Source organism: Trypanosoma conorhini (assembly GCF_003719485.1).
Source record: "Trypanosoma conorhini strain 025E chromosome Unknown Tco_14.4_contig_00023, whole genome shotgun sequence".
Taxonomy (NCBI): domain Eukaryota; phylum Euglenozoa; class Kinetoplastea; order Trypanosomatida; family Trypanosomatidae; genus Trypanosoma; species Trypanosoma conorhini.
In genome coordinates, this window is record NW_021704110.1 from 1 (window position 1) to 19,985 (window position 19,985).

Sequence of the window (19,985 nt, forward strand, 5' to 3'; positions counted from 1 at the left end):
TACTACACACACACACACACACACACACACATATATATATACATATATAGATAAGCAAAAATGCGGCTTGGGACCATTTGCCCCCCAAATGCCTTTTTTCCCCATCCCTCTCTTACCTCACGGTCAAACCTAGCAAGCCAAGCAGCGGCCCGCGTTGTCTCGCGGCTACTTCTCTCTGGGTTCATTTTTTTGCATCCGCAGGGGCAGTCTCCTCTGTTTTGCCGCTCTTACGGAAAAGGTATCCCCTCTCTGCCCCTTTTTCGAGAGCCTCGGAGGTGATGGTACGCTTCGCCTCCATCCCCTTCAGCTTGGCAACGGCCTTTTGCTTGGCACGTTCGCGTGAAACCTCCTCCGTCGCCAGCGAGCGCCACACGCGGTCCTCGCTGAGATCGCCAATGAAGGTGGTGTCACGGCCGAAGATGGCGCTCCCCGCCCAGTTCACCAGCACATACAGTTTATTCCTCCACGAGCCCAGGATACTGAGGTAGGCGCTGCGCCAGAAATAGAGGGCCTTTAGACCCACCAAGTCGACTTTGCCTGCCACGTTCAACTCCACAACGGCGGCACGATCGCCTAGACTCACCATAGAGCCTAGACTCTTGTACTCAAACGGTGCTGTGACGGGCTTATTGGATAGCTCCCCATTCACCTGCTTTGCAAGGTAGGTGCCCTGTCGAGAAGCAACGGCGGCGAGCGTGGGTAAGGGAAGCTTCTCGTTTGCGGCACAGTCGCCAATGGCGTATACATCGGGAAGAGGCACCCCTTTGCGAAGCACCCGCAAATGATCATCAATGGAGATGCGACCGCGCGACGTACGGTCCACATCCAAGTCCTTGGTCAGTGCGGAAGGACCAACGCCGGTGCTCCAGACTACCAGGCCGGTATGAACCACGGCGCCGTCCTTCGTGATCACCTCCTTATCATTTACGGCCACCACGGCACCCTTGACGATCTCCACGCCAAGCGCATCCAGTCGGCGCTTTCCCCAATTTCGAACCCGGAGATCAAACGTGCCAAATACCTCGCCCGCCTCAAGCACGGTAACCTTGCAGAGGTTGACGAGATTGCGGTTAATTTTGCGAACATCAGAGCGAAAGAAATCGGCCACACTCGCGGCAAATTCAACACCTGTGGGGCCTCCACCAACAACAACAACATGCAGCAGACGCTTGGCCTCTTCCAGGTCAGTGGTAGGCAAATCTGCCACCATAATATTTTGCACCAGACGCTTTCGAATTCCACGCGCCTCATTAACCTCTCGAAGGAAAAAAGCATTGTCGAAAACACCTGGAACATTGAAGGTGTTTGCCCGTGCGCCATGCGCCAAGATGAGCTTATCGTACTTTACGTTAAACGGTTGCACGGCCGCTTTGAAACTGGAGTCAACAACACCAACACCAACGCAGTTGACCTCCTTCTCGTCAAAGTTGACACCATGAACTACACAACGGTAAAAACGATTGGGTAGGCTCGCGAGAGCAGGTTGAATGCGTGAGATGGGCTCGCACACAGCTCTAAATTCCAACGTTCCTGTTGTGGTTTGGGGAAGAAGGGGAGTAAACACGTGATGATTCCGTATGGAAAGAACTTCCAGGTTTGCCAATTTGGGATCCACATAGCGTGTGAAGTACGCACCGGCCCATCCGGTGCCGACCACCACCACATTCGGGCGGAGCACAGCGTGGGTGGGGCGCAGCATTTCCTCCTTGCTTAAAACGAGAGAAAGTTGGCGTGTGCGTGTGGGGCCAGCAAGAAGAGGCAAAAGCAATATCTTTGATGCCTCTGCGGGGGGAGGGGCGGGGGGGAATATGTGTACAGTGGCTATTGGGCTCTGGAGGAGGGGAGAAGTAAACACAAAAAAAACCCACACATAAAGTGAGACGCACGCAGACAGGCAGGCAGGGAGGCACATACACAGTAGAGAGGGGTGTTAACCAACAACAGTAAAAAAGGGGGAGGAAACAAGGTGGGAGGCGGGGGCGTACACAGAAGCAGGAGAAAGGGAGTGACAAAACCAAAAGAAAAACGGCATCGCCACGAATTGGAGACGACATACCTCTGCATCCACAGAAGCCCCAACCCCGCCCCTACGCCGCACCCTTCCCTCCTCTCGGTTGGCTGTGTCTGTTCCCGGAGAACCTCCCTTCCTCTTTTCTGCTTCTGCGCCTCCTTTGGTACTCATCCCTGTTCATTACCGTCTTTCTTCCTTCTCTTCCCGCCAGCATTCCCCCTTCTTTTCTCTTTTTTTTTTGGCTGAGAAGTAGGGAGGGAAAATAAAGGGACGCTGCAAACAACAACAACAGCCTTTTAAAAAAAAGGAAACAGAAAAAAGGGGGAAAAAATGCAGACTCCCCACCGCATTCTGTAGAAGAACGCGCAGAAGCGTGAGATTAAAGCACCAAATGTGTTTCATCCCGCTTTAATATACGAAGAAACAGCAATCGCACCGAAGTGTAGAAGAAAGAGAAACAATATTGAAAAGACGGAACAGAGGAAGCCCGAACCCTGTTCCACTCCTCCTTCCTTACCACAGCTCCCTTGCTGGACTGCCGACTTTTTGTTTTTGTTTTTGTTTCTCTTCTCAGATGCTGTTCCGACAAACGCATACATATGTGTGCATATATATATGTAGTTGCTTACAATCCGCATTTTCGTTTGCTCTCCATCTCTCTCCATAGTTTTTTTTTTACTTCATTCCTTGCACCCCCCACCCCCATTCCCTTCCACTTCCCCTCCCTGTTCCTTAAATTTCATGGAAGGGCGAAACGCTTCATGGTTGCCGCGGCGCCGCTTCCGGGGAATTCTCGTTGCTGCTTGACTTGCCGGTATACAAGCAACTCCGCCTCTTAATCGACCGCATCCCGATTTGGGGCCAGTCGCCCTCCTCCACCAACGCGTCCACGGAGATGAGGTCGGGGTTGTGACGCTGCGGCACGGGGTGCTCGCCGACGTGTTCGATGCTCTGCTCAGAGTGGATCCGGTAGATCGCCTCGGCGAGGAGTTTGGCGATGGAGATGATTTTTAGCTTGGAGCACTTCCGCACACTCTCGTCCTGGGGAAGACTGTCGGTTACCACGACCTCCACCAGCGCATCGCAGGCGTTGATGCGCTCGCAGGCAGGGTCAGTGAGAATGCCATGCGTCGCCCAGGCATGCACTTCCTTCGCCCCATTCTCCCTCAGGACTTCTGCCGCCTTGCACAAGGTCCCGCCGGTGTCAATCATATCGTCCACAATGATGCAGGTGCGGCCGTCCACCTCACCAACGAGTTGCATGCTCTCAACGTGATTTGCCTCCACCCGGCGCTTAAGAATAGTGACAATGCGACTTACGCCAAGGCGATCTCCCATGCGTCTTGCACGGTTTACTGCGCCCGCGTCTGGAGCGACGATGACGATGTTAGTGGTGTCAAAAGCCTTTTGCTTCGAATACTCCGCAAACTCGGATGTGGCACTAAGGTCAGACACAGGGCAACCGTGAAAAAAACCCTGAATTTGGCCACAATGAAGATCCATAGTGACGACGCCGTTTACACCTAGTTCCGTGATCATGCGGGCCACGGCAGATGCACTGATGGGAACTCGGGAAGTGTGCTTACGGTCCTGCCGGGCGTAGCCGTAGTGTGGGATGACCGCGATCACGCGCCTTGCGGAGCTGAGCTTCAGCGTGTGGATAATAAGTAGGAGCTCCATCACGGCCTGATTCACGTTGATAACCCCATTACCGCAGGTGGGCTGAACCAAAAAGACGTCGTCTCCGCGCATCGACTCAAGAATTTTGACATTTATTTCACCGTTTGAAAAGGTTCCAACGCGGCAGGATGTAACGGGGACGCGGAGGGCCTTACAGATTCCCTCGGCCAACTTGGGATTACTGTTCCCATTTACAATGCGAAGATTTCCGTTGCGGTTATTAGTACCATGCGAGAGGTACTTCTCACACTGTGACATGCACGCGCAGCGTCTTGCTTTCCTCTCACCTCCTTAATTTCTTTTTTTTAAGACCTTGTTCTGTTACTGTCGTATATGTCGCTCTTGCAGCTTACCAGGACGGGGTGCCTGCGGCCGCAAAACACCGGGGCAGAGAAAAAAAAAAGAAGCAGTCAAGCAGGGGAAGAGACGCAGAATGAAAAGAGCGAGAAAGAGAGAGAAGGAAGAGGCAACCAGAAACATGGCCTCCGTTCACCACGTAACCGCCTTGCGTTGTTGCTCGTTGGTGGCTGTGTTGGTGGCCTCTATCCTCTTCTCTCTCGCCCTCTCCCCCATCAAACCGGGGAGGATAGTAAACACACACACACACACACACACAAAGAAACAGAAGCCACCACCGCAGCCCCCGTTACTGTCCCCATGCTTTTCTGCCGCACGCGGCAACACCAAGGCACAAAAAAACAACAACAACAACAACAACAAAAACCAGGTAGTACACAAGTAAAGGACGGCAACCAACAAAGCAAGTTGAACAAATCTGGTGAAGACGACATCAAAGCCCATTGCGATACGTGAGTCAATGTGAGAGTTCATTCTTGTAGATGGAGGAGAGGAGTTCATTTTGTAGCTCTGCAGGCGTGGTGGGTGCTGCTGTGCCTGAGTCCTCGTGCTTCCAACGTGCGAAGGCCCCTTGTAACGAGGGCTCCGCCGACCTTGACTGAAACGACCGCACCATCTCCTTCATGCCATCTGGGTCAAGGGGGCCAAACGAGACGCGTCGATCAACGCGGCCGGGACGTAGGAGCGCATCCGGTGACGGCAGACGCGAGGCATCGTTGGCTGTGATAATGAGTAGCCTTCCCTCACTGCTCGCAATACCGTCAATGGCGTTTAGCAACGCGCTCAGTGAGACACCGGCCTCCCGTCCCCCGCCAACCTCCGTGGAGAGCGCACACTGCTGTGGGGAGGAGGTGATGGACGGGGCCTTAATGGCGGTCTCCAGATCCTCGATGACGAGCAAACTTCGGGGCGGCACTGAATTTATAAGCCCAATAAGTGAAGCATCATCCAACTCCTTGGACTGCAGCGACAGGAGATAAATAGGGAGAGAAAGCTCACTCGCCAAACCGAGAATAAAACTTGTTTTCCCTGTCCCTGGGGCTCCCTCGAAGAGGTACCCACGACGCCAAGGGACACCAAGCGACATGTACAGCTCCCTCGAGCGAAGGAAGAGTTTTGCCTCTTCAACCGTCGCCATCGTGGAGCGGGGGAGGTACAGCGTAGATAGTGGACGCCGAAGCCGCTTCGCCAGGAACTCCCACCTAGTGCCCCAGCCATTTGGCAAGTAGAGGCGAACGGTGCTTTTTGACTGCTCCTCCGCAGAGGCCCGGACCTCCTCCATGAACTCGTGCACCACACGCCTATCACGTGAAAAAAACACCAATTGCAGTATCTCATCCTCCCGGTCCATGCGTGAGGCGGATTTGTGCTGCTTCGAATTGTCCAGAGATCGGGTGATCCAGAGCCGCGTACGGCCAAATTTCATGTAATGGCTCCCAAAGCCAGGAACGAAGTCACCTCCAGAATCGGCCCCATCACGCAACTTCCCCTCTTCCGGCACCTCATCACGGATTGAAATGGGCATGAGAGAGATGTTTCTCGCCCGCCTTCCCTGCGGTTGTCGACCCATCCAGTCCAGAATCATGGCAAACTCCTCGCGGGAGGAGCGAACCTCAAGAGTGAGAAAGAACATTTCCCTCAGCTTTCTACTGATGTTCTCCTTCTGTGAATTAAGCGCCTCCCAGACAGCCGTTAAAATAAGAATCATCAACGCTAGGGAAGCGGCTTCGCGGTTAAAAAAGGTCCAGGGACGGGCGTCAGTCCGTCGCATGCCTGGGTGCGTGCCCGCTCCGCTGCCTCCGCCACAAGAGCCGACGTTATACGGTTTTGAAAAGCAAATACCTCGTCGACGACCTCTTCGTCCTCCGTCCTGTTCTATTGGAGTGGGGGCGACGCCGGCCGCGGGATGTCCCTGTCGCCCGCTCAAGGCGGCAAACAGACCCGTGGGTGATGTTAACAACGACTGAGGATCTGGCAGCTCCAGCGTACGGCGAGAATTCCGCAGTGCACAGCCGCAGGAGGAGACATGGAGCCGTGGCCCAACCCCGAGAGTGAGGTGCCGCCACATTGACAAGTTTTTCACTCTCCCCTCCGCCTTGTCTCCTTCCCGCCCTCACCCCCACCCCCATCCCCACCCCCACACAGACAGAGAGAGAGGGAAAGGCAGGATGCCCCAAGCAAAGGCGAATAGAAACTATTCAGAAGCAATCAAAAAAGAGGCATGCCCTCAGCAACACATTTTTTTAAGGAAGTTCATATGACTCTTTATGACTGCCCCATCTCCGACGCGCTTTGTATGTTTGTTCGACCACCTCCTTCGTTTCTTTTCTTGCTGCTCTTGTTACGAAGAATACATGCCCACTTACACGCAAGCCAGCACCGATTCTCTCGCTTTCTATCTCTCTCTTTCCTACACACACAGACCCAGACACAGACACAAACGCAAACACCGTTGTTTTAGACCTCAATAATGCTGTATCCATCCTGAAGCTTCACCGGTGGAACGGCGTCACCACTGCGTGCCACAACAGTTCCAATCACCCATGCCGGTTCACCGTCGACGTCGCTAAGTTCTTTTACGTATCGCTCCGCTGTGCCAACGTCCCCAAATGCCACAAGTAGCCCTCCGCTGGTTTCTGCAGAATACCCTTTGAGTAGTTGATATTTGTCCGACATCAGCTTCGATGCCTTTACAGCCCCCTTGTACATCGGAAGCTTCTCCAATATCAGGCAGACTTCTCTCTCCTGCGCCACCGCAAGGTTATGGGCGTGCCCAACAATACCAAACCCCGTGACATCCGTAGCACCATGAGCGCCGTGCTGTCGCATCAATCTGGCTGCATTGCGGTTCAAGCGCTTCATGCCATCCGTCGCCGCATTGTACAGTTCCTCTACTTCCTCCTCGGTCATTTTCCCTTGTATAGTGTCTAAAAACATGGGCGATGGACGACGCAGCCACTGCTTAAGATTCACTGCGACTTGACACCCGAGAGGCTTTGTCAGTACCAGCACATCCCCAGGGCAGAGCCCAGTCGGTCGCACCATTTCAGACTCCGTCACAACGCTTGTCGCAACTCCGCCGATAAGGGGCCAGGGATTCATGACAGTCTGTCCACCGGTCACATCCGACCCTGCCAGGCGGACGTGATCGACAAACCCCTCCATCATCGCACGCGTGGTGACTTCACGCTCCACCGCGTCCATGTCTGTGCTTGAAGCCAACATCATCAGAACGGTGTCGCAGCGATCAATCCCCATGCTATATAAGTCAGAGAGGACGTTGGCAGCACCGATTTGTCCCTGCAAGTAGGGATCCTCAACACTGGGGAAAAAAAAATCGGTGGTGGAAACCATAAACAGCGCATCCCCACGCTCATCCCTCTTTGAAAGTTGGACGACGCTGCAATCCATACCAACGTCCTTCTGCCCTGGCGTGGTGGAGACGGCGCGAAGCAGGGCCAGCAGCTTGGGCTGCGGCAGTTTGCAACTACAACCCTTGAGGCGGGTGTAGTCCGTGAGCGCAAACTCCGACGGTAGGCCGATTTCGGTGGGGTCGAACCTAGATGCTTTCACGCCATCTTGTTGATGCATCCTTTTTCTTCTCAAAACTTCCTTCCCTCTGCCTGCTTTTGTCTGTCACGCTATTGCTGCGTGTCCGCTCTGCTTCCTTCGTTGGCGTGCTCTGGCGCAATGCCCCTAGGCACCAGGAGAGCAAGGGAGGAAGACACTTGAAGAAGCCCCGCAAAGGTCACAAGAAGAGAGAAAAAAGAGAGATGCATAAATAACTGCCAGGAAGCAAACACCCAACAGCAGCAACGGCCAAAAAAAAACAACACACACACATGTGCACTGCAGAGCTGCCGAATGCGATGAGGAGGCATTCACGCCTCATCATTGGGGCCCAATAGGAGCCGCTCACCCGTCCACCTCTACCTCAGCAGAAATTAAAGTTCATCCAAGAAGGCCTGAACATCCTCGTCCAGTTGCTCCTCACGCTCCCGCTTCTCGCCAGGCTTCGGAGCCCCGTCGTTATCCTTCTCAAGGGAGGACACCCATGTACGCGGATCATAGCGGCCCTCTATCTGCGCCATACGCTTCCTATTATTCTCGCGGAACTCCTGCGCCTCGGGATCGTCAGACAAAATCCACTCAATGCGTTCCATCGCGTGTTGCAAGGCTTGCTCGTTGGGAGCCGTAATACGAGCATGCGGCTCCTCAAGCGCGACGCGTGCGGCGTTGGTGCTGGTGTCCTTTAACGTATTTGTGATGCCGCGTCCGGCAAGCACAATCTTGCACTTTGTCTTCTGCTCCAGCTCTTGGTGCACCAAACCACGGGCGCCCAAAATGGCACCGTAGGCGCCGTTGTCCATCTCATCCTGTGAAAAGTAGCGCTTCCGCACAATTTCCTTTGGCGCCGTCGGGTTTGGTCCCATCTCGGCGTTTTGTCGAAGAATATTTGTCAGCTCGTCCATCGTTCTTCGCCGCTTTTCCGCCACAAGCTCATCTGGCGTGTTTATGCGCTGACCGTCGCTGTTGTACTCCGGCTCCACCGGGATATTTATAAAGTAGTCCTCGCAACGCTTCGTCTCGATGAAGCGGTTGAGGTCAATGGAGAGCACGCGAAGGAGAAACGCCTTGAGAAACTGTCCCTCGTCGTAAAGCAGGAGCTCGGGGGGGATGTAGTTGGGGATGAGGAGGTTTGTGTACCGCTCCTTGCTCCAGCGCGAGGCCCTCGGCGGCGCCTCCATCTCTTGCAACAAACTTCAAGGAAAAAGACAGCAGGGGCGACAATGACAGCGACGTACAAGGTGGAGACTGACACAACAAATGGAACTCCCCCCTCCCTCTTCCCTCCACACACACGCACACACACACACACACGCAACTGCTCTGAGTGGAAGAGTGAGAGAAGGGAGAGCAGCAAAGAAAACGCCAAGTGAGAGAGAGGGTTACAAAAATGGGAAAAGAAATCGACTGAGCCTGCAAAAAACCTCACGACTTCCCAATCAATGATGCGGGGGAAGAAAACTCTGTCTTTCTTTTTTTTTGTGTGTGTGTGTGCTTTGCATCTCCCTCGGGAGTTAGGGCTTTGTGAAGTACACTGCATTACCGTCCACTGGCCGAAGCTGCAGCAGTGTGTGGGGGCTCTTCCTGGCCTGGGAGTGAACAAACTCATCCACCGCCTTTCGACACCCGTCCCAGTAGTTGTAGTCATCCACCTGCACCACGCCTCCCTTGAGCACGAGCGGCCACAAAAGTTCCAGGGCACACCTTGTCGATTCATACCAATCTGCATCCACATGCAACATGGCGACGCCCTCGGTATCAATCTCCCTCAGAAGCTGCGGGAGCGTTTCCTGAAACATGCCTGGGACAATCACCAACTGCTCTTCCACATCAAAGTCCTTGGCGAGGCGTCGAACATTTTCTTGGAGGGCACTGCACGTTCCGCTCCCCCACGCGGTTGCTTCCGCGGGGGTGCTGCCGCCCTTCAAGACATCAGACGCAGTGGGGTCGGGCATGCCATCGAAGGTGTCCAAGGCGTACACCTTTCGCGGGTGCTCACTGTAATGTGCCGCCACTACCGCGAGCAGCACCGCCGAGCCCCCACCAGCGACGCCGCACTCCACCAGAGCGCCCCCCGGACTGCTACGACATGCCTCCTTCGCCGAGAGGTACAACCCATACAGCCGTGTCCATGTGAGCATGGTGTGGTCCAAGAGGGCGTCGCAGAGAAGACCGAAGAGGGGCTCACGCCTCACAACTTCCGCAGGCGGGAGCAGGCAGGAACGCACCTTACCATTGATATCGTACAGCAGCATGCGCGCCGCGGCGTTCTCAGGAAAGTGCCGCAACTCTTCTAGAAGAGCTTGTCGAGCGTGCAACGCGTCATCGTTCCCCAACAAGAAACACAAGGCACGACAATAATCCACATCTTTGACGCGTTTCCGCAAACGCTTCGTTTTGTTCAGCTCCACAAGTGTTTCTGCGTGCTTCCCTGCCTTGATGGCAGCCGCCACCTCGGCAACATTGCGGCGCCAAACGGACCTGCAGAACATTTTGCGCCTCACCTTTGCCGCGACCGCAGTACACGGGGAAGAAATATATATATATATATATATATTTATATATATACAGCCAGCATCAAAGAAGTGGATACAAACACCAAGCACACAAACAAATAAACCCCGCCATCCAAGAGCAACTACAATCAGATGTGCAGAGGACCTCCCGCCGTGCAGGGCGGACAGACACACACACACACACGCACACACAGAAAGAGATAAAGAAATTGAACAAGGGCGGAAGTCACGTCACAAACGGCCCACTGCACGCCCAGCAACACCGTGGTTGACACCTTTACACATTAAAGTCACAAAGACAAACACCAACACCAACACAAGCACGCACACACACGAATACAGGCCCCCAATGAATAAATATTAGAAAAAAAGAAAGAAATAATCGACATATAAGAGACAGTGAGTCCATGTGACGTGCCAAAGGGATTACTTCCCCAGGCGTCCAAAGCAACACGCTTTTTTAACTTTTTCTTTTCTTTTTGGCACTCGTCATCCGTGTGCACTGAACTAGCGAAACCAAGAGCCCACATGATGATGGCATTGTCATGAAGTATCAAGAAGAAAACACTCACACACCCACAAACACAGCGACAAGGAAAGGGGAACACGCCACAAGAAGAATCGCTTTTTTTTTGTTAATATTTTTTCTTTCCTTTTCTCTCTTGAAGTGGTCTAAGCGTGCGTTCGAGGCTGAATCATAAGTGTACAGCTGGTCAGAAGACCTAACTCTCGCAGCGTCTTTGCGTCGTCCGTGTAAGTTACGGCAGGAAAAGACAAACGCACATCATACGCTGCAGTGAAGCTCGGCACCGCTGACTTGAGCTCGTGCCGAAGGTCTGCAATGGTGCTTTCTGGTGACAGTTGCAATGTAACCTTTACGCCAGATGGAAAGCGCACTAGCACCGCGACAAGCCCCCGGATGCGGTGGGGTGACACAGCCGCATCACCACTCTCGGCTTCAGTCGCGCTTCCCCCTCCTGTCACTCGCCGCTCAGCCTCGGAGACGTGTCGCACGGTTTCCGCTTTGGACGGACGACCAATAATGTTCGCAATCGCTTCTCGTACAGGGACAATTCGGCCGTTCGTCGTGATGCGTGTGGCCGGCAGTCGCTTAAGGAACTCCTCTCGCGACACAGGCTGATAGCCGCCGCCGTCCTGCAGATCCCGAAGGTCCTTGACATTAGCGTCATCTTTCTTTGCATCCTTGCCCTTGCTGCAGCGAACGGATGTTTGGTCAATAACTTCAATAGGAAACCCGTCAGGAAATCGTTGCTTGAACTCATACGGGTAGAATCCTTCGGCGAGGTCGTTCACCACGGCATCACACAACGGCCAGCCAAATGGTCTAAACGGGCCACCGTTAACGCAAATGCCGTCCTCATACACGACGATACGCACCACCTCAAACTCCTTTATCCCACCCTGCCTGCCATTTGTCACAACGCCCCTACAACCCACATGATCTGAAAGAATCTTTGCATTTCTCTGAAGCACCTCTATGGAAACAGGCAATGAGGCGGCAGTGTTAGTCTTGCTAGGGGTCCTTCTACCTACTGGGAGAGGCTTCTGTGTGGGTGCGTCATCTGTGCCGCTCGCGCGCGGCGTCGGACTAGGAGAAAGCACCGGTGTCTGGTTGCTATAGTCCCCCGCATAGAGTTCAAAGGACTGCGACGTGGCGGGCTCCGACGAGGGCGAGCTTCCTCCTTTGGCAAATGCGACACGCTCGTACCCTCGTGAATTGGCACCCCGGTTTTTGCTCCTCTCTTCCGCCCTGTCTCCCACCCACTTTAATCCATAATCGGCCAGAAACTTCTGCATGTCCCCCACAAGCCGCTCCAACTCCTGCTTCTCGTCGTAGAGCTCCACGACCATCGCCTCCGCCTCCTCTCGCTTGGCCTTTTCCTCCTTGTAGTTCGCCTCTGCGCAGGCAAGTTTCTCCGTTTTTTCCTTCAGCTCCATACGGTATGCTTTTTGCTGCGCCTCCAGGGTCTTCAGTCGCTGTGCCATCGCACCTAAAAGGTCACCGCCGCCGCCCGAAACCCGGTCGCGAAGGGACGCGGGGTAGTTCCCCTCGCGGCTGTGGCGCTTCAGCGACGCCGGCGTCCCCGACGACGGACGATCATCGCGCGTCGTCGTCGCCACGGCCCCCATGACGTCGCGGACAATTCGCTGCCGCACCTCGTCGTCAAGCACGTCCGGCCTGAGGAGATTTGAAAGCTGCTGCCCCGCGGGGAGCCGGAACTTCTGCAGCGGCGGCTCCGCCCTCTTGTCGTTGCCCGGCATCTTCAACCGGGCACCAGAGGCAGGGCCGGCGACGCGCGTGAGGAAACTGCTGAGGAAGTAGGCCTACAAGCACACACAGCGGCGCCGCACAACCTTCGCTTCCAGACTGGAAAGGGACGAAGCGGGGAAGCCAACAGCGCGCATCCCACAGGAATGGTGCCGGCCGCTCACCCAGAAACGGATAGCGGGACAAAACAGAAAACAAGACAAAAAAACATCAACACCAACGCACTCCACTTTTTTTTTTCGTTTTTAATCAAACGACAACGCAAGGAATGGGGTTCACTCCCAGGCTCTCCATTCCTTGCTCCCACTCGCACACAACCGAGGCTGCGACAGCGATTTCGTACAGACACAGCTGTCGCACTTCCGTGATCGTCCACTCTCGCAGCGAGCTGCCTCTTCGCCCTGGTCGACAGTAAAAACGGACGACGGTCTCCCACGCCTCTCTTCTTGCCCCTCCCTGCTTGTCGGCGTTTCGCGTCCCCGCCCGTTCAGTGGACGCGTTCACGTGGCCTGGGTCACAGGCGCGATTGGTGGGATAAAGGAGCTCCCAGGCCTGTCGCTCCGCCCCCCAGCGCGGCTGTGTGAGGCGTTTTTTGTACTCTCCAATGACAGAAGTCCACTGATCGAGTCTACGGTCATGGCCCCTCTTTTCGCCCGTGCCTCGGTATCGTTGCACCAACCTTTTAACGACTCTTGGCAGCTCTGACGGGGAGGCGCCGTGGAGGGCCGCCACGGCGGTGCGGTTCACCTTTCGAATTAACCCCCGTGGGCAAAACAAGTACCACTCGGCGACTCCAGTGAGTGCCCCCTCCCCATCCCCAAAGACGCAACCGTCCTCCTGAGCTGCGTCATTCAGCCACTTCCAGATGGCCACCCGCATCCGCTCCTGGTGCCGTCGCACGTAGTCTGCTTCACGTAACGCCACCGTCGCCGCAGTGTGTGGACGCGGCAAGCGGCAGTGCAGCAGTTGCCCTCCTCTTCTGTCCTCGTCCTGCGGCTCGCGGTTCAGCGTGTTTCGCTCCAGCACAGTCCAGTTGGAGGAAAGCTGCACATAATACGGGGGAAGTTGAAGGACCGCACCCTCCGGTGCCATGCGAAGCGTCTCCGCCGCCTCGTCCTGCAGCACAACGACGGTGAAGCCGTTGATTCCCATTGCCGCCGCGCGCTCAGCAGAAAGAAGCAGCTGAACCAGCAGACACACACAAGTCAGAGGCAGGAGTGAAGCCATGGCTGCGAAGCATCCACGCCCCACCGTAAATTCCTTCCTCTTCTCTGCCTTTGATTTTTGCTTTGTTTAGTTTTGCAAATGGAGTTTGAGAGAAAGACGACGGCCAAAAGAAAAAAAAGGCCGGAAATAAAAACGACCAAATAGCAGTGAAAAAAAAAGATGCTTGGAAGTATACACGCAGAAACACAGGTCCATGCACCACCTAGTCTACCTTGGCGTATACTCCGTCCGTCCGTCCGTACATTACAAGTTGTAGTTTACAGTGTGCCGTTGTGGAGGCCCGTCAATGGGGCGTTGCTGGGCGCCGGGGTGCACCCGTGCCCGGCCTCGGCCGCACCTCAGCAAAGCAACTCTTGCGCAGCTGCGGGAGCGCCGGGTCTCTCCTTCTTGGGGGCGCCACCACCGGCGGGGCGCGCCTCAGCGAAGGCTCGGAGGGGTCAAATGCAGCACTTTGTCTTCGGTTCCGCGGGGCAGCGCGGTTGCTCAGGTGCGGGCCAGGAGGTGGGCGAAACTCAGACAAAAACAAGACTGAGCCACGCCTCACAGCGCATAAACCCGCAAATGCATACTGCGGTGCCCTTCAAAACAATACGCTACGCAAGAGCCGACACACAACTGATAAGGCGGAGACAGGAAGCAATGTATTATCAACTAACACACGCAAAAGGGCCACCAGCCTTTTCACAAGTTTCCAGCACAAGCAAGCACACACAAAAGCAAAGCAAAGCAAAAAGGAAACAAGAACAAAAAAAAAATTACATTCAAGCCCCGTTTTCCCCACGGACCCGTACACCGATCGATCAAACCCTCGTTTTGCGGTTACCCACGCCTTTAAATGGCTAGTGTGCGGCAGACGTATACTGCACAAAGCAGGCCCCGTTTCCTTCCCTTCCAAAAAAAAAACACAACAGAAAAAGATAGCAATAAAAGCTCTTTCAGACATAGTAATTACAAACATAACATCGGAAACGCAGTACGACGTCTTCGCTCACCAGTTGAAGTTCTCTTTTGCAGCTGCGACAATATCCTCTGCGATGGACATGGACGATGTCGCAGCGGGGGTCGGGGCGTTACGGACGTTCATAACAAGTGGGTTAAGACCACTCTTCGCGACGACTCCTCCCGCGTTCTCGTGCTCCAGCAATTCAATGACTTTGTTTGGTTTAAGGACCGCGGCGATGACAGTGCGAGGCCGAGAGAGCTCAACGCTGAGGTCCATCTCTAGCTCCCCGCCCTCCGCGACAGCCATGCCCATCACACCAGCGAAACCTTCCTCCACGTCCGAGTCCTTTAGGGACGGCACCAGCTTACGGGCCTCGTGCAGGAAAACTGTGCGACTCACGTCCACACTAAAGGTCTGGAAGAGAGTACCAAAATGCTTGACAAAATTCACCCAGCCGCCTCGGCTCATGGCCGAATTCCAGCAGTACTCCAGGTCAAAGAAATATGGCGAATACCCGTAGCGATGCGTTGCTGCTGCAGACCCGGGACCCATGATGAGCTGGTGTCCACGCTGCTCATCCACCGTTGGTGTGAAGTGAACACCGACGCCGATCCCTCGCAAAGCATCCGGGGCGGGATAGACGTTCATTGACACGAGGTCGCGTGCTTCCGGCTTTAGCTGATAATAGCGTCCACGGAAACTGAAGGTCTGAACCACTTTCTTACCAATTTGGCCCAGTATTGGCCCAGACCGCTTTGCGAGAAGATCATTCGAAAGGCCACAACAGGCAATGACATTTTTGGCCACAATAGTTTTCTCTGGACCCAACTGTCCCTCTTCCCGCCCGCGAATAAGTACCATCTCCTCTGGGGGCTTCTTTTCAGCGGTTTCGAGTGATAACCCAACAAAGTCCAAAGCTTCAAACTTAAACTGGGCGTCGAAGAGGCCCTTTGCACCTTGCTGCAACTCCTTCAACATGTGGCGTGTCACGGCGGCAAAGTCCGTAATGGCCGTATTGGGAGAATAAAGAGCAGAGACACCGTGAACGTTGGGCTCCAACTTCTTAATCTCCTCTTCGCTGTGGAGCATCTTCAAATCCCGCACGCCATTGTCAACTCCTTGCTTGTATAGCTTTTCCAGGGCCGGAATCTCCGCCTCTTTTACGGCGACAATAATTTTACCCACACGTTTATAGGGAAGATTATTCTTCTTACAGTATTCAGTCATGAGGTCATGTCCGCGTGGACATAGCCGGGCCATAAGTGAATGTTGCGCATAATACATGCCTGCATGAATGACGCCACTGTTGTGGCTAGACTGATGCTGGGCAACATCCGCCTCCTTCTCAAGCAGGATAACGCGCTTCGTGGGAAACTGCTTTCGTATCTCCCGCACGGTGGCCACGCCCACGATGCCACCACCCACCACTGCAACGTCGTAGAGCTCCCGGCGGCTGTCCTTCGAAAAGGTGGTGACCGCCTCCCTCGTCCTCGCCGTGCTCTTGGGGATGGACTCGTACGTGCACTTGTAATTGATCGCGGCGCCGAAGCCGCCCACGATGCCGAGCCGGACGGCCCAATTAAGCACCCTGAGAGCCATTGCAGCCTTCACTTCGACTTAGGAACGCAAACGCCGGCGGCGATCGCAAACCGAAGAATATTCCCTTTCTGCTCTCACCTTCTCCTCACCACAGCCCGGCAGCAGCGAGAACGCATCCAGGGCAGAGAAGAAATGAAAGGTCAAATTAAACAAAAAAGAAAACAATGACAACAAATACTGCACCGGAACGGTGTCTTGGGTTATCAGCAACAGTAAAAACACGCACACACAAACGGAGGGGAAATGACACGACCCAGAACGGGAGCCGCCCTTCAACATATATATCCAGCAAAAGGAGCAAGAAACAAATGGAGGCAAACATGCGTCGCCTCGATTCCGCCACAAACACACACCAACGCACCACACGCGCACCCCGCAAACCGCGCGCCCCTCAACAGAAGCACGTTCAGCACACAGACACCAACGCCTGCGTGACGGTCGTGTCCATCATGTTTAAACGTCGAAAAACATCAATCAGTCTTTGCGTAAATTGTTCCCGCCGTGATTCGCTCAGCTGACGCATCTCCTGCCACAGTTGCACATCAGCCACCAAGAGTCGCTTCGTTAGAAGGGCGGCTGTTCCCAAAGACGCGGCGTCCCGATTCGATGACGAAATACTGCCCCATTCAAAAAGAGCGTCAACGATAGACATGAGGTCTTTTAACGAAAGAGCACGAGCTAGTTCCTTTCCACTCTTTGAGCCGGCGACCGACTCGGCTTGTTCCACTCGTTCAGCTATTGCTGCATTAACGGCACTGAAAACCATATCTGTGACGTACCTCAGCATCACCATCTCTGACTTGGCCACGGAGTCGCTCACCTCTCTTCTCTGCCGACTGTGATGCTGGCGGTGGCGAAAAACCTGATTCAGGCCACAATGCTGATCGCTGGGTGCGCTCCGAGTCATTTGGTACCGCTCTGTCACTAGAGACCAAAGCACACTAAGCGTAAGAAGGAGACCTGGTAAGTCGCTCGGTTGAAGCATCGTGTCGCCGCTGTTGGAAGAGGCACGGGCCCCTCCCACCCAAACACTCTCCAGAACAAAAAGTGCTGCTGTAATGAAACGGCCTTGCGCCTCAATCCCCTGCCGCTTTGCATCTCGCGCCGCACGGACCAATAAATCAAACAAGATTATAAGCGTCTGTGCAGGAAGTTCGTCTGCGAGTGTTCCCACGCTGCGGCTATTGACCGCGTCAAGGTGCTTGCTCCGAAGTGCCGCCTGCATTTGTCGCTGCTGTAGACGTGCCCGAGCCCGAACTGAGTTCAAAAGGGCAGACTCCATTCCCTGTTTGCCGTGCCCGCGGTACAGCTTAGCCCGTTGTCCCCTTGTAGCAAAAGCAAAAAGTCGGTTTTGCCTGGACTTCTCCAGAAGTGCCCTCTGTGTACCTGTAGACAACTGTGGAAATACGAACATCACAAGCCGCGTGAGCAGCTGCTGCGACGCATGCTCTCCGGTTTGAAGAAGCTTCATCGACTCCAGACCGAGCAATAGTCGTGCAGCCTTGACAGGCGAGAAGCCGAGGGAGGGCTCCGCCGTCAACTGCGCAAGAAGAGCACACTTGGCCTCTTCGCCACAGCTCAGCATCGCATCCTCGAGGCGGCGTAGTGTCCGGTGCATAAGGACCTCCCCTGACGCCGCATGGGCGCGCAGCGCCAGGAGGGAAGACGCGGTTGCCTGCAGCACCGAAAAGAGCTCAAATAACTCGTTCGCCTCTCCGTAACGGGTGACAATGGCAGTTGTCTCCAGTGACGGCAAGACGTGGGAGCACATCGCTAGCGTCTCTAACACCAACGGGACGACATCGCAGGATGAGGGCGGCAACCACCGCAGTTGCGGAACCTTCGTCGCTGCGTCACCCGCAGAGCTGGTTGCAGACACCGTTGCCTCAGCCGTCTCGCGGGCAGCGTTTGACAGAGGTGCTTCCTCTGCCGCCGCTGTCGACATCATTTCCATCATCGCCGCCATCACCGGAAATTGGCTGTCTGAAGTTGGGCTGACGGGTGCCCGCGCGGAGTCCGATGCGGTTGGGCCCTTTTCGTGCCGCAAACTCACTCGGGCCACGCTCCTGCGCCGCATCCCCCGTGAGGGAAGGGATGCCACAAACCGCGGCGCACGTGCATTTAGCGCGTGACCCCTGCAAACATCCCGCAGGGCGCCGAAGCTGAGACGGGCGAGCGACAGAAGCATCACAAGCAACGACGGTGCCGTGGTGGAGGCGTTATTGCTGCCATCATTCGGCAGTCTGGAAGCCCGCACCGCCGCGACCCACACATCTTCGCGCAACAACACACGCCACAACCTCGCGGAGATGTATGGACGTGAGAGAAGCGAGCTTTGAAGCAGCAGCACATCCGCTTTGGCCTCGCTCACAGCTTTTCGGGCGGCTTCCAGCGTAAACGTGTCTTCTCGTCTCTTCCGCAGGGCGCGTAACGCCTGCTCAGCATTTCGCAGCTTCAACTCCAACCGACCCATGTGGTGGCGGTAAAGTTTTCGCCGCTCCTGCTCCACAAAGTGCAAGGATAAAAGCAAACGCAGGGTGCATTCTGGTCGGCGCAGAATACACTTCTGAGACGACATTGCCGTGGATGCGGGGAAGTTGGCTCCCTGTTGTGCCACAGCCTTCCCGCTCCAAGAAGGGGCCACGCCCACACCGCCAAGAGACTGTGCTTGTGATGGGGCAATTCCCGCAAATCCCGTACTCGGGGGCTGAGGCCCCTGGCGCGCCACCGCCTTCGCTGCGGACGCTTTCCTGCGACGGGCACCGGGGAGAAGGCTGCGTTCCAGCAGAGAGAGGGCCACCGGCACTTGACGAAAGAGCAACTTGTCCTGCACGCCAGCGCTTCTTCGCAGCTCCGCGCGCGGTCTGGCGTCCACGCCAGGATGCAAGGAAGGAGTGGACCGCCAAATAGCCTCCTCCTTCACCAGACGACGAAGCTGCAGCTCTACACGCCGGAGCGCAGCGATGCGCTGGGAGACAAGCATGATTCGTTCCCCAGTGAGACTTCACGCCGAGCTTCGGTTCCCTGCACCCCTCCCCCCCACTCCCGCTCGCTCCTACTTTTGTTCACAAGTACCCGTGCAGGGGAAACAACACAATGACTAGCAGGAGGCAGTGAAAAAAAAGGGGGAATTGGGCGGGGGAAGTAGTGCCATGATAAATACAACCAGCGAACAGGGGCAATAAAAGAAAACAAGCTAACCAAAAAGAAAAAAAAAGGCAGACAGAGAGACGCGAGAGGCACCTTTCTGTCGTTCCACTGTGGGGGGGGGGCAGCAGGCAAGAAGCTCCGGTACAGAAAGAGCCCAAAAAGAGGGTGCCTTTTGACTAGCCGCCCCCTCGCCCCTCCCCCCACCCCAAATTCACCAAGACATCGCACATTCGCGGACGGCCTCACGCCGCCGCCGACGCCGAGGTTGACTGAAGAGTGGGAAAGATGGGGCGTGGGGCGAAAGGCGTGCGTGGATCCAATGACTGCATCGTCATCAGGAAACCATTTCCATCACAAAGGAAGCAAAACAACAACAACCAATTCTCAGGGGTAACAAAAGAAAAGCGCAAGAAACAGACCTCGAACACAACAAAGCAAATAAACAAGAAAAAAAAAAAAGAATTATGCTGGAGAAACAAAAAGAAGGAAAACGGACAAAGCAAAATTTCCGGATGAAATTGGGCCAGTGCGCGAAAAGATGGCATTTCTTCATTTGCTTCGCTTCACTTTCCCCTCCTCCTCTCCGGTTCCTAATCTCCTTCTGGGCGTTTGTCACTACTCCCCACCCGCCCACTTTTGCCGTGA

General features: G+C 55.0%; 10 protein-coding genes across 10 annotated transcripts, besides 14 other annotated features; all 10 read right to left on the reverse strand.

Moving 5' to 3' along the window:
* Positions 1–4: 4 nt before the first annotated feature.
* Positions 5–31: a microsatellite.
* Positions 32–53: a microsatellite.
* A 128-nt stretch (positions 54–181) lies between these two features.
* Tco025E_00830 (putative NADH dehydrogenase) lies at positions 182–1,699 on the reverse strand (the record flags this gene model as incomplete). The annotated part of the gene is made up of 1 exon (XM_029367770.1): positions 182–1,699. One exon carries the CDS (start codon positions 1,697–1,699, stop codon positions 182–184), a length of 1,518 nt encoding a protein of 505 aa, XP_029232074.1.
* Positions 1,700–1,882: 183 nt separating this feature from the next.
* Positions 1,883–1,909: a microsatellite.
* Positions 1,910–2,770: 861 nt separating this feature from the next.
* Positions 2,771–3,949, reverse strand: Tco025E_00831 (putative phosphoribosylpyrophosphate synthetase; the record flags this gene model as incomplete). The annotated part of the gene is made up of 1 exon (XM_029367771.1): positions 2,771–3,949. The coding sequence occupies one exon, from the start codon at positions 3,947–3,949 to the stop codon at positions 2,771–2,773; it is 1,179 nt and encodes a 392-aa protein (XP_029232075.1).
* A 335-nt stretch (positions 3,950–4,284) lies between these two features.
* Positions 4,285–4,315: a microsatellite.
* A 54-nt stretch (positions 4,316–4,369) lies between these two features.
* Positions 4,370–4,415: a microsatellite.
* A 90-nt stretch (positions 4,416–4,505) lies between these two features.
* Positions 4,506–6,116, reverse strand: Tco025E_00832 (putative ATP-dependent chaperone; the record flags this gene model as incomplete). Its single annotated transcript, XM_029367772.1, has 1 exon — positions 4,506–6,116. One exon carries the CDS (start codon positions 6,114–6,116, stop codon positions 4,506–4,508), a length of 1,611 nt encoding a protein of 536 aa, XP_029232076.1.
* A 38-nt stretch (positions 6,117–6,154) lies between these two features.
* Positions 6,155–6,189: a microsatellite.
* Positions 6,190–6,460: 271 nt separating this feature from the next.
* Positions 6,461–6,498: a microsatellite.
* Positions 6,499–6,505: 7 nt separating this feature from the next.
* Tco025E_00833 (putative selenophosphate synthetase) lies at positions 6,506–7,639 on the reverse strand (the record flags this gene model as incomplete). The annotated part of the gene is made up of 1 exon (XM_029367773.1): positions 6,506–7,639. The coding sequence occupies one exon, from the start codon at positions 7,637–7,639 to the stop codon at positions 6,506–6,508; it is 1,134 nt and encodes a 377-aa protein (XP_029232077.1).
* A 353-nt stretch (positions 7,640–7,992) lies between these two features.
* Positions 7,993–8,796, reverse strand: Tco025E_00834 (putative branch point binding protein; the record flags this gene model as incomplete). The annotated part of the gene is made up of 1 exon (XM_029367774.1): positions 7,993–8,796. The coding sequence occupies one exon, from the start codon at positions 8,794–8,796 to the stop codon at positions 7,993–7,995; it is 804 nt and encodes a 267-aa protein (XP_029232078.1).
* A 106-nt stretch (positions 8,797–8,902) lies between these two features.
* Positions 8,903–8,932: a microsatellite.
* Positions 8,933–9,129: 197 nt separating this feature from the next.
* Tco025E_00835 (macrocin-O-methyltransferase domain-containing protein) lies at positions 9,130–10,107 on the reverse strand (the record flags this gene model as incomplete). Its single annotated transcript, XM_029367775.1, has 1 exon — positions 9,130–10,107. The coding sequence occupies one exon, from the start codon at positions 10,105–10,107 to the stop codon at positions 9,130–9,132; it is 978 nt and encodes a 325-aa protein (XP_029232079.1).
* A 43-nt stretch (positions 10,108–10,150) lies between these two features.
* Positions 10,151–10,183: a microsatellite.
* A 23-nt stretch (positions 10,184–10,206) lies between these two features.
* Positions 10,207–10,235: a microsatellite.
* A 60-nt stretch (positions 10,236–10,295) lies between these two features.
* Positions 10,296–10,324: a microsatellite.
* A 98-nt stretch (positions 10,325–10,422) lies between these two features.
* Positions 10,423–10,465: a sequence feature (A-rich).
* Positions 10,466–10,803: 338 nt separating this feature from the next.
* On the reverse strand, positions 10,804–12,414 carry Tco025E_00836 (uncharacterized protein; the record flags this gene model as incomplete). The annotated part of the gene is made up of 1 exon (XM_029367776.1): positions 10,804–12,414. The coding sequence occupies one exon, from the start codon at positions 12,412–12,414 to the stop codon at positions 10,804–10,806; it is 1,611 nt and encodes a 536-aa protein (XP_029232080.1).
* A 256-nt stretch (positions 12,415–12,670) lies between these two features.
* Positions 12,671–13,648, reverse strand: Tco025E_00837 (uncharacterized protein; the record flags this gene model as incomplete). Its single annotated transcript, XM_029367777.1, has 1 exon — positions 12,671–13,648. The coding sequence occupies one exon, from the start codon at positions 13,646–13,648 to the stop codon at positions 12,671–12,673; it is 978 nt and encodes a 325-aa protein (XP_029232081.1).
* Positions 13,649–14,341: 693 nt separating this feature from the next.
* Positions 14,342–14,403: a sequence feature (A-rich).
* Positions 14,404–14,636: 233 nt separating this feature from the next.
* Tco025E_00838 (2-hydroxyglutarate dehydrogenase) lies at positions 14,637–16,190 on the reverse strand (the record flags this gene model as incomplete). Its single annotated transcript, XM_029367778.1, has 1 exon — positions 14,637–16,190. The coding sequence occupies one exon, from the start codon at positions 16,188–16,190 to the stop codon at positions 14,637–14,639; it is 1,554 nt and encodes a 517-aa protein (XP_029232082.1).
* Positions 16,191–16,596: 406 nt separating this feature from the next.
* Positions 16,597–19,173, reverse strand: Tco025E_00839 (putative guanylate cyclase; the record flags this gene model as incomplete). The annotated part of the gene is made up of 1 exon (XM_029367779.1): positions 16,597–19,173. The coding sequence occupies one exon, from the start codon at positions 19,171–19,173 to the stop codon at positions 16,597–16,599; it is 2,577 nt and encodes an 858-aa protein (XP_029232083.1).
* A 595-nt stretch (positions 19,174–19,768) lies between these two features.
* Positions 19,769–19,802: a sequence feature (A-rich).
* Positions 19,803–19,985: the final 183 nt, after the last annotated feature.